The 15610-nt window shown below is 38.1% G+C and overlaps 1 protein-coding gene across 1 annotated transcript in view; it reads right to left on the bottom strand.

The window, feature by feature from the left end:
- Positions 1–15409, bottom strand: part of LOC128642369 (tyrosine-protein phosphatase non-receptor type substrate 1-like) — a 35564-nt gene extending 20155 nt beyond the window's left edge. Inside the window, exons 1-2 of the mRNA XM_053695119.1 lie at positions 15258–15409; positions 5695–6027 (exon numbers count right to left, since the gene is read on the bottom strand). Of these exons, the coding sequence (XP_053551094.1) occupies positions 5695–6027; positions 15258–15306 (382 nt within the window). The 5' untranslated portion in view covers positions 15307–15409. The remainder of the gene's footprint in view (positions 1–5694; positions 6028–15257) is intronic.
- Between the last annotated feature and the right edge of the window lie 201 nt (positions 15410–15610).

The following is a 15610-nucleotide window of genomic DNA, read 5'->3' as shown; positions in this document are numbered from 1 at the left end:
AAAGAAACCATTTGGCCCATTAGTCAATAGAAAAGCTTGTCAATTTCTACATTTCTGCACTATCAATAGTAAACATCACTGTGCACATTTTTGTGGTTCATAACTCTAGAACTTATAATAATAAAAATACATTTAGTTGGTTATAAATGATTATTTTTGATGGTTGTCGCGCTATTATTTTTTTATAAATATTGGAGATGTGCTTATTTTAGGCTATGAGGCCCATTTATCAAGCTCCGAATGGAGCTTGAGGGCCCGTGTTTCTGGCGAGTCTGAAGACTCGCCAGAAACACAAGTTATGGAGCAGCGGTCTAAACACAGCTGCTCCATAACCTGTCCGTCTGCTCTAACAGACATTGCCACAATTCAACCCGATCAAGTACGATCGGGTTGATTGACATCCCCCTGCTGGCGGCCGATTGGCTGCAAGTCTGCAGGGAGCGGCGTTGCACCAGCAGCTCACGAGAGCTGCTGGTGCAATGCTGAATACGGCCTCAGTGTCACAAGATCGGTTACTTTGATATATAAAACATTACCATGAGTGAGTTCCCCCACAAATATATATATATATTATTCTCAATAAGTCATTTTATAGCCCATCTGCACATCTTCCACAGAAAACCAGAACGTCAAGTTTTTGTACAGGAACTTTTAGGTATTACAGGGAGTGAAGAGTGCAGGAAATGAAATCAAACTGGTAATAATCCATGAATCTTGTTTTCTTCTGAGCGCAATCAGCTGTTCAGGACACTTCAATGGTTGCTATAGCAACCAATGCCAATTGACTCTCTCGGAAATGCACTCAGAGGGACCGTATCGTCTTTTGATTGACAGATGGAAGCCTGAACTACTTTCTGGATGCCTAGAAGAGCAACATGAATATAGTTATACACATCCTCCTTCTCCCATGTTGGTCGTTTGACTCGGAGCTCAACTGGGAGATTAAACGTAGCTTTTTATGAGCAGTGAAAAGGATAAAAAATTGTAAGTAAAATATATTGAAAACACTTTTAAACATTCAGAGCTAGATTACGAGTGATAAGGGGTTTATTGCTCACAAAAGTTATAAAGGCTCGAAGGTATATGGTCTCAGGTGTTAGGGCCAAAGGGCTTTAGCATAGAGATACATACAAATACATGTCTAAATGTGTATATGTATTTATTTATGTCTATATATATGTACATATGTATTTATATGTGTATATATGTATTTACAGACATATATACACATATAAACACATAAATACATGTCTAAATGTGTATATGTATTTATTTATGTCTATATATGTGTACATATGTATTTATATGTGTATATATGTATTTACAGACATATATACACATATAAACACATAAATACATGTCTAAATGTGTATATGTATTTATTTATGTCTATATATGTGTACATATATGTGTAGTGAGGAGGAAAGTGCTGCTGCAGTGATGATCCGCCGGGTACACAAAGCAGTGCGGGTCAAACCATGAATGAACAAGGGGAATGGTGTGGAGCCAACCAAAGGATAGCGGCGGACTACCGCAAAAAATGCACAAAAAGAAGAGGTGGAAGGCTACTGAGCATCAGTAAAACGGTATGTTTATTTCCAATGTTAAAAAATACACATGAAGGTGAACAAAGTCACAAACAAACAGGGAAGGAGACAGCATAGATGCATCTATGATTAAGCGCAAGTATGCGTGAAACATGTTAGACTGCTGTCTCCTTCCCTGTTTGTTTGTGACTTTGTTCACCTTCATGTGTATTTTTTAACATTGGAAATAAACATACCGTTTTACTGATGCTCAGTAGCCTACATATATGTGTACATATGTATTTATATGTGTATATATGTATTTACAGACATATATACACATATAAACACATAAATACATGTCTAAATGTGTATATGTATTTATTTATGTCTATATATGTGTACATATATGTGTACATATGTATTTATATGTGTATATATGTATTTACAGACATATACACACATATAAACACATAAATACATGTGTACACATATATAGATATATATAGCAGTGCATTGGAGCCCTTTGCAGTTAAGTAGATAAAAACATGTTAGAGCATATTTATGCAATTTTCATATTTAATAAAGTGTTATACGGTGTGTTTACTGTAAATATTTGACATTCCAATATTCTGCACATAGCAGATAGCAGAATATGTGTTTTGTATTTCTAACTAGATATTCCTATATGTATATATGTATATATCTATACCTTTATATAATAATATATAGTTATAGATATATATTGTACCAGAATACCATCAGTTATATGTATAAATTTGTATTTATGAATAATTAGAACATATTCTGCTATGTGCAGAACATTGGAATGTGAAATATTTGTATTTTCATGTCAGGTTAGCACAAATGAGAATATGCAATCGGGTTTGCATAAGAGTGGGGTGTTAGGTTTTTTCCACTTTTTTCCCAATTGACTTCTATGGGGGGGGGGGGGAGGAATACGAGAACACGCATGTGATATTCGTTAGCCCGAGAGTGAAAACAGTTTACTTTCAACTCGTAATACGAGCACAACCTGACAAGCTCAAAAAGCTTACTTCTAGAGCAATTAAAGCTTAAGCAAAAGCGTTAATTTTTGCTACACACTCGTATTCTGGCCCTTAATAGGTATATATTGACAATATTTTGTGCACAAACTTAACTTTATATAAAATAAATCTAATGGCCCTCAGAGAGTCAGGAATGGCTTGTATGACACACATTACGTCTTCAGAAGCAATGCACATCACCACCAGCTCGCTGAGCAGGTATGGAATACTGGTGCAGAGGCCCTCACAGCATATGTGCGTATGCTGCAGAAAAACAGAAATAGCTTTTTCTAGAAGCTTTTTTGACAATAGAAGTATACTGCAGAAATACTTATATTTCCACTTGACATGCCCCTGTGTGCAAGTGTGTGGTTAAACACATAGAGACAGGGTTGACCAGGGAAAGTGTCATACCAATGTATGGTTCTCATCTTGGGGGCTTTTCCCCTCCCCTTTGCTGCATGAACCAGAACTTAAAGGGATATGAAATCCATTTTTTCTTTCTTTCATGATTGTATGTGATTTTAAATAACTTTCTAATTTAGTTCTATTTTCTTTTTTTTCATACTCTTGTTATCTTTTGTTGAAAAGCAAGGACATAAGCTTAGGAGCCGGCCCATTCTAGAGCACTATATGGCTGCAGTTTTGCAAGAATGTTATCCATTTGCAAGAACACTATTTCCTGTCATATAGTGCACCAGATGCTACCTAGGTATCTCTTCAACACAGAATATCATGGGAACGAAGCAAATTTGATAATAAACGTAAATTGGAAACTTTTTAAATCAGTATGCGCTGTCTGAATCACAAAATATACTTTTTGGGTTTCATATCCTTTTAAGTTCCCTCCTCTTTAACCCCCCTTTCACAGTGCCGTGTCAGTGACAGATGGGATGCGCACATCCTATGGATTACTTAGCAGACAGATTTCATATATACAGTAAGTTTAGGGGTATAGGTGTGGTCTGGGGTACAATGCATCCTTATAACTGGAAGAAAGAGGTTGGCAAGGACATAGGTCTGGTCTCTGGTCTGACGTGTGTTTACAAAAAGATAAAAGTGAATACAAGGGTATATTATGACTCAACTGTGATGGTGCAAGAAATAAGTTGTGATTGAGAGAAAGTGTAGAAAATCTGCTTAAATAAACTGAAAAATTAAACTTCAGACGTGTCTAAGACACATTTTTTTAATGAATAATGCAGTTTTATTTTGTCATTTTGTCAAATCAATATATTTGTTATGCTTTTTCTTTTCGCTGACTTCCTTGTTCAATAGAGCACATGACCCCTGCTAACTAATCACAGTCCACTCCTGCCTATATGGGTGTGGTATAAATGTGCATTGTAGGTTAAATATGTGTAGTGGTCCATAGAAAAGGAGAAGCACTTCTTCCTATGGTTCTTCCTGGGTTAGCACTGTTCCTGCTCATTGAATAAATTATAAACAAGTTTATTAAACAGACATACCTTAATAATTACATATAGAAAGAAAAGCAACCTGCTCAGTAGCTTGTTCTATGGCAAGGTACTGCTTGAGAATAGCCCAATTGTGTTTAATGTAGAGGAGAACTTTCCTAAAGTTGATCACCTAACAAGGTCAGCCCAGCCCTGAAATACCAGGTCATTTTTATCTGAACAAGGGAAGTGGCAACCCCAGATGATCAAATCTTCTTTATTTGGTCCTTACTAGTGAGGTGCAGCCATATCTCTCTAAGCACATTGGGCAAGGAGTCCATGTCTGGTTTGCCCCACCACCCTCAAGGAGACTTTCCCCATAATATTAGCGATGCAGAATCTGTTGGCGCTCTACAAATAACCAATAATAATAATAATAATCGTCTGGGGTTGTCATGTTCCTTGTTCAGAGGAGGATTGCCTGGTATTTCAGGGGCTGGACTGTCCTTTTTAGGCGGGATCAGACTGATATATTTCAGGAAAGTTCTCCTCTGTGAAAAGCACAGTTGGGCTAAAAGAAGCTTTTCCCAGGTGGTAACTGATTCTCTTTCTGTATGTATTTGTAATATGACCCTGTGGAAAGTCTCCCTAAGGAAACCAGACGTAGACTCCTTGCCCAATGTGCCTAGAGGCATATAGCTGCACTTCAATGACAAGGCCCAAAGGAGGCTGAGATGTTTTATTTGGTTAGAGGAGAATTGCCAGATTTTCAAGGGCTAGACTACATTTTACCTATTTCCATTGAGGTGGTATTTGTTTGGAAACTGGTAGTAGCATAAAAGTTCTCCATAAAAGTTAATGAAAATAAATATTTTTACCACCAGTTTCTAAACTTTACCACCTCAATGGAATCTAGGCCTTTGTAAGGCAAGGTCATACTGATATACTTCCGGAACATTCTCTTCTGTGAAAAGCACAATCAGGCTAAAAGAAGCTACTTCCAAGTGGTAACAGTGCCATAGAACAAGGTACTGAGCTGCTGTTTGTTCCTGAAAGATTTCTTCTCTTTCTATATATAGCTTAACAATGACCTAATTTCCATTCTATGGGGCCGATTTAACAAGCCCTGTATGCTACCTTATACAGCTGTTTCCGTGTGAGCCTTCAGGCTCACCGGAAACAGGAGTTAAGAAGCAGCAGTCTTAAGACCGCTTTTCCTTAACTCGTCCACCACCTCTGAGGCGGCAGACAGCAATCAGCCCGATCGGATACGATCGGGTTGATTGACATCCCCTGAATCTGCAGGGGGGCGGTATTGCACAAGCATTTCACGAGAAATGCTTGTGCAATGATAAATGCAGACAGCGTATGCTGTTGGCATTTATCAATGTGCGGCGGACATGATCCGCTACAGCTTGCACTATAATAAATCGGCCCCTATAAATAAGAAATATATTTTTGTGAAATATGTATATCCTAATAGTTTCCCTGATCATAGGTGCTGAAAGGCCTGTGAGTTTTTATGAGTGCACATATTGCTGAATTCTCCAACAATTATTGTCCAACAATAATATCCACCCATAAACCACCTCACCAATACTATAAAAAATTATTTTACTTGTTATGAGAAACAACATTGATAATAAAAAGTAGAGATTGTCTGGGGGAGATGGGGCAGAGTTTGACTTTGAACGTGCATGAGAAATTGTCAATCACACTGACCCTTAACAATCAAAGTAATGCTCTGCGTCTCTTGCTCTGATGCCAATCGGACGTTGCAGGTGTATTTGCCCCCATCAGCTTCAGTAACATTATTAATGGTGAGCGATGCATCTCCCTGTGCCAGTCGCTCCTCAGAAAACTGAGCCCCATGTCGGAACACTGTGATTTCACCAGTGTAGGCTAACACTTTCTTTCCATCATTCTTCCACACTACATGCACCTGGGCAGGGTCTACTGGTGAAACTCCGAGAGTAAAGTTACAGTGCAATAAGGCTGTGTTACCAGCATGGGCGATAACAGGCGATGAGGATGTGGTGACTTGCAGCTGTGCACCTGAAACAGAAAGACAACTTTGTTAGGCAAAATTAATTAAAGGGACAGTCTACATGAATTTTGTTATTGTTTAAAAAAATACCTTTATTACCCATTCCCCAGTTTTGCATAACCAACACTGTTATATTAAAGGGATTGTCTACTTCAGAATGAGCTGAAATAATTTGTTTTATGGTGAATCACAGTGCATATGGTGATAATGGCGATGCCACACATACAAACTAAGCCCCTATCCATCCCCCTTTTTCATATCAATTCTGTGGGATTAAGGACTTAAAAACACGCTGACAAGACAGATGTAAAGAAGTTTTGCTTTTGGAATAGCACTACAATATTGTGAAGAAGTACCAAGCAGTGAAAAGGATCGCAGGATGTCTTACAGGGCTTGAAATAACCTCTACGCCTACACCTTACCTCATACTGATTGAGGTTTGAACAAGTGAGTGTGATTTTAGCGTGATTGTTAATCCTGGTACCATAACATACTACACCCAGATCTGGCTTCTCTGTGCGCCCTTCCCTTCTTCTGTTCACCCTAGATTCCACTGAGATCTCCTTGGGGACCCCTCAATACAATACTGGAAAAAGGCTGCAAGAGACTGATCTATCCCTCAACTATATAAGGAGTGACTTTCCTTTTTGTTTTCATATAGGGGAGGACAGTGTTTATAATATAATATATATAGAGATATATAAATGTATTTCTATATATACGTATATACTGTATATATATATATATATATATATTTATATTTATTAATGTAACTAGAAACACTGAATTTGGTGAGTTTATTTTCATGTTACTTGTTTAGTGCTGATACTTTTTGTGTATATATATATATATATATATATATATATATATATATATATATATATATATATATATATATATATATACAGTCGTATGCAGAAGTTTAGGCACCCCTGGCAATTTCCATGATTTTCATTTATAAATATTTGGGTGTTTGTATCAGCAATTTCATTTTGATCTATCAAATAACTGAAGGACACAGTAATATTTCAGTAGTGAAATGAGGTTTATTGGATTAGCAGAAAATGTGCAATATGCATCAAAACAAAATTAGACAGGTGCATAAATTTGGGCACCCCAACAGAAATATCGCAACAATATTTAGTAGAGCCTCCTTTAGCAGAAATAACAGCCTCTAGACGCTTCCTATAGCCTGAAATGTGTCTGGATTCTGGATGAAGGTATTTTGGACCTTTCCTCCTTACAAAACATTTCCAGTTCAGTTCGGCTTGTTTGCCAAGCATGGACAGTCTTCTTCAAATCCCCCCACAGATTTTCAATGATATTCAGGTCTGGGGACTGGGATGGCCATTCCAGAACATTGTACTTGTTCCACTGCATAAATGCCAGAGTAGATTTTGAGCAGTGTTTTGGGTCGTTGTCTTGTTGAAATATCCATCTCCGGCGTAACTTCAGCTTTGTAACTGATTCCTCAACATTATTCTCAAGTATCTGCTGATATTGAGTGGAATCCATGCGACCCTCAACTTTAACAAGATTCCCAGTACCGGCACTGGCCACACAGCCCTACAGCATGATGGACCATCCACCAAATTTTACTGTGGCTAGCAAGTGTTTGTCTTGGAATGCTGTGTTCTTTTGCTGCCATGCATAATGCCCCTTGTTATGACCAAATAACTCAATCTTTGTTTCATCCACAGCACCTTCTTCCAAAATGAAGCTGGCTTGTCCAAATGTGTGTTTGCATACCTCAAACGACTCTGTTTGTGGCGTGTGTGCAGAAAAGGCTTCTTCCGCATCACTTTCCCATACGCTGAATTGTTGAACGATGCATAGTGACACCATCTGCAGCAAGATGATGTTGTAGGTCTTTGGAGGTGGTCTGTGGGCTGTTTTTGACCATTCTCACCATCCTTTGCCTTTCCGATATTTTACTTCTGGTCGTAACAAGAACTGTGCCTGTGGTCTTCCATTTCCTCACTATGTTTCTCACAGTGGACACTGACAGCTTAAATCTCTGTGATAGCTTTTTGTAGCTTTCCCCTAAACTAAAATGTTGAACAATCTTTGTTTTCAGGTCATTTGAGAGTTGTTTTAAGGCCCCCATGTTGCCACTCTTCAGAGGAGAGTCAAAGAGAATAACAACTTGCAATTGGCCACCTTAAATATATTTTATCATGATTTGATGCACCTGTCTATGAAGTTCAAGGCTTAATGGGCTCACCAAACCAATTGCGTGTTCCAATTAATCAGTGTTAGATAGTTACAGGTATTCAAATCAACAAAATGACAAGGGTGCCCAAATTTATGCACTTGTCTAATTTCGTTTTGATGCATATGGCACATTTTCTGTTAATCCAATAAAACTCTAAAACTCTAATGAAGATGCGCTATAACTAAGGCCTAGATTTGGAGTTTGGCGGTAGCCGTGAAAACCAGCGTTAGAGGCTCCTAACGCTGGTTTTAGGCTACCTCCGGTATTTGGAGTCACTCAAAAAAGGGTCTAACGCTCACTTTCCAGCCGCGACTTTTCCATACCGCAGATCCCCTTACGTCAATTGCGTATCCTATCTTTTCAATGGGATTTTTCTAACTCCGGTATTTAGAGTCGTGTCTGAAGTGAACGTTAGAATTCTAACGACAAAACTCCAGCCGCAGAAAAAAGTCAGTAGTTAAGAGCTTTCTGGGCTAACGCCAGTTCATAAAGCTCTTAACTACTGTACTCTAAAGTACACTAACACCCATAAACTACCTATGTACCCCTAAACCGAGGCCCCCCCACATCGCCGCCACTCGATTTAATTTTTTTAACCCCTAATCTGCCGACCGCCACCTACGTTATGCTTATGTACCCCTAATCTGCTGCCCCTAACACCGCCGACCCCTATATTATATTTATTAACCCCTAACCTGCTCCCCCACAACGTCGCAGCCAGCTACCTACAATAATTAACCCCTAATCTGCCGACCGCAAAGCGCCGCTACTTAAGTTATCCTTATGTACCCCTAATCTGCTGCCCCTAACACCGCCGACCCCTATATTATATTTATTAACCCCTAATCTGCCCCCCTCAACGTTGCCTCCACCTGCCTACACTTATTAACCCCTAATCTGCCGAGCGGACCGCACCGCTACTATAATAAAGTTATTAACCCCTAATCCGCCTCACTAACCCTATAATAAATAGTATAAACCCCTAATCTGCCCTACCTAACATCGCCGACACCTAACTTCAATTATTAACCCCTAATCTGCCGACCGGAGCTCACCGCTATTCTAATAAATGTATTAACCCCTAAAGCTAAATCTAACCCTAACACTAACACCCCCTAACTTAAATATAATTTAAATCTAATGAAATTAATTAACTCTTATTAAATAAATTATTCCTATTTAAAGCTAAATACTTACCTGTAAAATAAATCCTAATATAGCTACAATATAAATTATATTTATATTATAGCTATTTTATAATTAATATTTATTTTACAGGTAACTTTGTATTTATTTTAACCAGGTACAATAGCTATTAAATAGTTAAGAACTATTTAATAGCTAAAATAGTTAAAATAATTACAAAATTACCTGTAAAATAAATCCTAACCTAAGTTACAATTAAACCTAACACTATACTATCATTAAATTAATTAAATAAAATACCTACAATTACCTGCAATTAAACCTAACACTACACTATCAATACATTAATTAAATACAATACCTACAAATAACTACAAAACCTTCAAAATCTTCATCCAACCCAAGCGGGGGCTGGCGATCCATCATCCAGTGGCTGAAGAGGTCCAGAAGAGGCTCCAAAGTCTTCATCCTATCTGGGAAGAAGAGTAAATCCGGACCGGCAACCATCATCTTCCAAGCGGCATCTTCTATCTTCATCCGATGAGGACCGGCTCCATCCTGAAGACCTCCACCGCGGACCCATCTTCATCCGGCGATGTCCAACTGAAGAATGACGGTTCCTTTAAGGGACGTCATCCAAGATGGCGTCCCTCGAATTCCGATTGGCTGATAGGATTCTATCAGCCAATCGGAATTAAGGTAGGAATATTCTGATTGGCTGATGGAATCAGCCAATCAGAATCAAGTTCAATCCGATTGGCTGATCCAATCAGCCAATCAGATTGAGCTTGCATTCTATTGGCTGTTCCGATCAGCCAATAGAATGCGAGCTCAATCTGATTGGCTGATTGGATCAGCCAATCGGATTGATCTTGATTCTGATTGGCTGATTCCATCAGCCAATCAGAATATTCCTACCTTAATTCCGATTGGCTGATAGAATCCTATCAGCCAATCGGAATTCGAGGGACGCCATCTTGGATGACGTCCCTTAAAGGAACCGTCATTCTTCAGTTGGACGTCGCCGGATGAAGATGGGTCCGCGGTGGAGGTCTTCAGGATGGAGACAGTCCTCATCGGATGAAGATAGAAGATGCCGCTTGGAAGATGATGGTTGCCGGTCCGGATCTACTCTTCTTCCCGGATAGGATGAAGACTTTGGAGCCTCTTCTGGACCTCTTCAGCCACCGGATGATGGATCGCCAGCCCCCGCTTGGGTTGGATGAAGATTTTGGAGCCAGGACCGATCGGCGATACCCGGTGAGGTGAAGACAAGGTAGGATGATCTTCAGGGGCTTAGTGTTAGGTTTATTTAAGGGGGGTTTGGGTTAGATTAGGGGTATGTGGGTGGTGGGTTGTAATGTTGGGGGGGGTATTGTATGTTTTTTTTTACAGGCAAAAGAGCTGAACTTCTTGGGGCATGCCCCGCAAAGGGCCCTGTTCAGGGCTGGTAAGGTAAAAGAGCTTTGAACTTTAGTAATTTAGAATAGGGTAGGGCATTTTTTATTTTGGGGGTCTTTGTTATTTTATTAGGGGGCTTAGAGTAGGTGTAATTAGTTTAAAATTGTTGTAATATTTTTCGTATGTTTGTAAATATTTTTTTATTTTTTGTAACTTAGTTCTTTTTTATTTTTTGTACTTTAGTTAGTTTATTTCATTGTAGTTATTTGTAGATATTGTATTTAATTAATGTATTGATAGTGTAGTGTTAGGTTTAATTGTAGGTAATTGTAGGTATTTTATTTAATTAATTTAATGATAGTATAGTGTTAGGTTTAATTGTAACTTAGGTTGGGATTTATTTTACAGGTAATTTTGTAATTATTTTAACTATTTTAGCTATTAAATAGTTCTTAACTATTTAATAGCTATTGTACCTGGTTAAAATAAATACAAAGTTACCTGTAAAATAAATATTAATCCTAAAATAGCTATAATATAAATATAATTTATATTGTAGCTATATTAGGATTTATTTTACAGGTAAGTATTTAGCTTTAAATAGGAATAATTTATTTAATAAGAGTTAATTAATTTCATTAGATTTAAATTATATTTAAGTTAGGGGGGTGTTAGTGTTAGGGTTAGACTTAGCTTTAGGGGTTAATACATTTATTAGAATAGCGGTGAGCTCCGGTCGGCAGATTAGGGGTTAATAATTGAAGTTAGGTGTCGGCGATGTTAGGGAGGGCAGATTAGGGGTTAATACTATTTATTATAGGGTTAGTGAGGCAGATTAGGGGTTAATAACTTTATTATGATAGCGGTGCGGTCCGCTCAGCAGATTAGGGGTTAATAAGTGTAGGCAGGTGGAGGCGACGTTGTGGGGGGCAGATTAGGGGTTAATAAATATAATATAGGGGTCGGCGGTGTTAGGGGCAGCAGATTAGGGGTACATAAGGATAATGTAAGTAGCGGCGGTTTACGGAGCGGCAGATTAGGGGTTAAAAATAATATGCAGGGGTCAGCGATAGCGGGGGCGGCAGATTAGAGGTTAATAAGTGTAAGGCTAGGGGTGTTTAGACTCGGGGTACATGTTAGGGTGTTAGGTGCAGACGTAGGAAGTGTTTCCCCATAGCAAACAATGGGGCTGCGTTAGGAGCTGAACGCGGCTTTTTTGCAGGTGTTAGGTTTTTTTTCAGCTCAAACAGCCCCATTGTTTCCTATGGGGGAATCGTGCACGAGCACGTTTTTGAGGCTGGCCGCGTCCGTAAGCAACTCTGGTATCGAGAGTTGAAGCTGTGTTAAATATGCTCTACGCTCCTTTTTTGGAGCTTAACGCAGCCTTTATGTGGACTCTCAATGCCAGAGTTATTTTTATGGTGTGGCCAGAAAAAAGCCAGCGTTAGCTACGCGGGTCCTTACCAACAAAACTCTAAATCTAGCCGTTAATGTTTAATGTAGATATGAAATTTAAATACTCCACACTCCGGCCGCCCACTTTAAAAGTATTTTTTTTTTGGTGAGCTAATGGTTTGAAATATTCTCCAATCAGCATTCTAGCCTTAAGGTACTTTTGTTGTAGCTAGAGCGCAGATTGGAGAATATTTCAAACCATTAGCTCACCAAAAATATTAATTTTGAAGTAGGTCACCAGAGCGCGGGGTATTTGATCTTCATTACAACTGATGAATTAAGCTCCATCTAAAATATCACTAACATTCTAGATCTGTTTAAACAAAGGGGAGAGGAAGTTTATTATCACTTTAATTACATAAATGTTCTTTATCTAGAGAGTGTTTGATTTGTTATGTGCATTAAAGATGTAACGCAAGTTCTTCATTATTACTAGTAGCAAATCTGTTTAGGTTAGTTATATTAGAATTCTAACCATACTCAATATTATACAGTACATCTTTATGGTATTTACTGTCCGTTTAAAAAAATGGTGATCACCTATTCCACTACAAAAACAAACAATTTGTAATGGTGGGTGTGTACTATTATAGAGCATCCATTGTTCATTTTTATTTTATTACAGTGGTATGATAGAAGAATTAAATACTCCTATTTTAAATGAGGGATCACACCCCTTTTCATTTTCAGGTGGTCACTGTGGTAATGGTGCACCTGCCCTAAATACATACCCATTTGTTTTTAACGAGGGTAATGGTAATCACTTTCCTAATGTATTTTGTGTCTGGGGGCAGTGTCTCGATTTACAAAGGTGCAGCTAAAAATAACATACAACACACATACACACTATGCACCTCATATAAAAAAGTCTCATACCCCATAGGTATCAGACAATTATCAGGCAATTGCCATATAAATTGCAATCATCTGTCTACTGGGTAACCTTTTATGTTGATCTGGGCTTTAAAAGGAACCCTAGTACCCTAAAAAATACATTACGACTAGGTATTGTATGTCTCAAAGGATTGGTCACACGCCCAGGTGGCAACAATAATTGCCTGAAAGACAAATAGGCATATGGGGGGGGGGGTATCATCTATGCTGATCCCCACAATACATAAACAAACTAGAGGCTCCTTATTTGAAAGCAGCTCACAAACTCTTTTACAAAATGGCCCTTGTAATAAGAATAGTAAACACCTCACAGCAAAGCTTATATATTTGTTCTGGTAATCTTTAACAAGGTTTCATTATGTCCTCACCATGAAAATATATCATAAGACCTCAGAGTGAGTTCCCACAATTTAAATAAGGGATTACATGTCCTAATAGATATGCAGTGCTCATCAAAGTACAGACAGACCCCAGGTTATGAACAAAATAGGTTCTGTAGGTTTGTTTTTAACCTGAATTTGTATGTCAGTTGGAACAGGCACTCTTTTTTAGGTGAAACTCTAGCCAAACATTTTTTTAGTTTTGGATAGAATAGGGAAAAGTTTGTTTTGCTATCTGTGCCCCTGTTCAGGAAATTTCACATCACTTTCTGTCCTTGTGACAATTTGATTTTGAGTATTTTGAATTATCCTGGAAAGAAGGATTGGCGATAAAGCTCTATTTTCTGCGTTTGTAAGTACGAGTTGTACTTAAGTCGGATGTCTAATCCGGGACTGCCTGTAATAATGATCAGCTAGTAGTAATCACTAGCCTCATTTTGTTGATGTTATAGTTTAAAGATCCTTGTTTCTCTGAAGTAATAAATAATTAAAGGAATAAAAAAAGGGGGATCTTGTCAAGTATAGAAACAGATGATCATACAATTCTATATAAGATACTTACTATAAGATAAATAAAAGTATAGACAAATGTAACCTTTTGCATTTCATATAGTAACATTCTCCAATATTATGGCATTTGTACTAAATAAACTTATTCTCTTAAAAGGTTTGGTGTGGTGAAAAAAAAATCATTGTATAATTTGTGTAGGTACCTCACAGAAAAAACAAATATAACCCACCAAACTCCTGCAGCTCTACCACAGTGGCTTGAAATGATTGCAAATTAAATTGCTACTGAGATAAACAAGAAATGCACGTTGCCAACTACAGATCCCTAGGGACTGATTACTCACTGGCTAACAGTTCTATGTTGTCACACCTCCACCAGCATAAAAACAAATCATGATTTTATTCATGATAGAAACATCCATATCACAAACAATACCCTCTTTAAATGCAATAAGGTCCCTTTAAGAATACAGACACAATATTATTAACTTGATCAGCTTTATTGCAATTTGATCCACAAGGATATGTTTAAAAGCACTTAAGGCATTTTAAGAAAATATATTTCCCATCAGCATAATCTATCACTCCTATTCTAAATGCATCTGTCTGTAAAAGCCAGAAGGTTTTATTATCCAGGAATAAAAATGCAGACAAACCAATTCTGCTTTAGTATCATAGTGAATACACATTGTATTTTCTACTTGCTTTATTATATTCATACGCACAGCTACTGGCAGGCACTGAAGTGAAGGCATCTGCTAATCCTCACCCACAGATAAGATTGTGCAGACAACAGCGGGCATAGTCACCTACCCTGCTGCTGACAGTAAAGAAATAGTAATGGAGACATATTTTACCATAATTTGACACCACTCTGTGCATTGCTATAAAAACAGCAGAATAAACCCAAATATCTGCAGTGATTTTTTTATAAGGTAAATCTTTTTATATTCAGCTCTATAAAATATTATGCACCAGTAAACATATGATTGCATCAATGATACTTATACTCAGAGACAAGTAACGGCACAGCAATAACACAAGGTTTAGGACAGACGTCTATGAGGTATGGCTATACAGACATACTTCTGGTTATTATTTTGCAGTAGTGCATATACTATAGCTATAATAAGATAATACAGACAGTTATTTTAAGCCTCCCTTCTCCTGTTAAATACATCAGCAGTTTGGCATCTTGATCCCTCATATAGAATGCTGTGGTCCCATCTATACTCACAGACAAGCGTAATAGGCAGCAGGGGGATCAGCAGCAGCGCAGACATCATAACATACAAGAAAACGACAAATACTGAATGGGCCTCCCAAACGTATTAGATTGCCAATGACATCACGACCAGCTATTCAGTAGTGATCCCTCCTTCTCTACTAGGGGATGGCAGACCGCACATACATGTGGTGTGTGATCTGCAGATACAGCTTCCAGCTGCAAGCAGAACAAACCCATTGTAATGTGTACACTTGCTGCAGCTTTTATTGCAAGGGAGGGGGGCAGGGGGAAGCTCATGATTATTTGTTTTTACAAATCACGTCCTGACTGCTCTTTAAGACTCTAATCCCAGCTGTTTGTGG

The sequence above is a fragment of the Bombina bombina genome, chromosome 11 (assembly GCF_027579735.1).
Source record: "Bombina bombina isolate aBomBom1 chromosome 11, aBomBom1.pri, whole genome shotgun sequence".
NCBI classification, from domain to species: Eukaryota; Metazoa; Chordata; class Amphibia; order Anura; family Bombinatoridae; genus Bombina; species Bombina bombina.
This window is presented reverse-complemented; position numbering and strand designations above follow the sequence as displayed.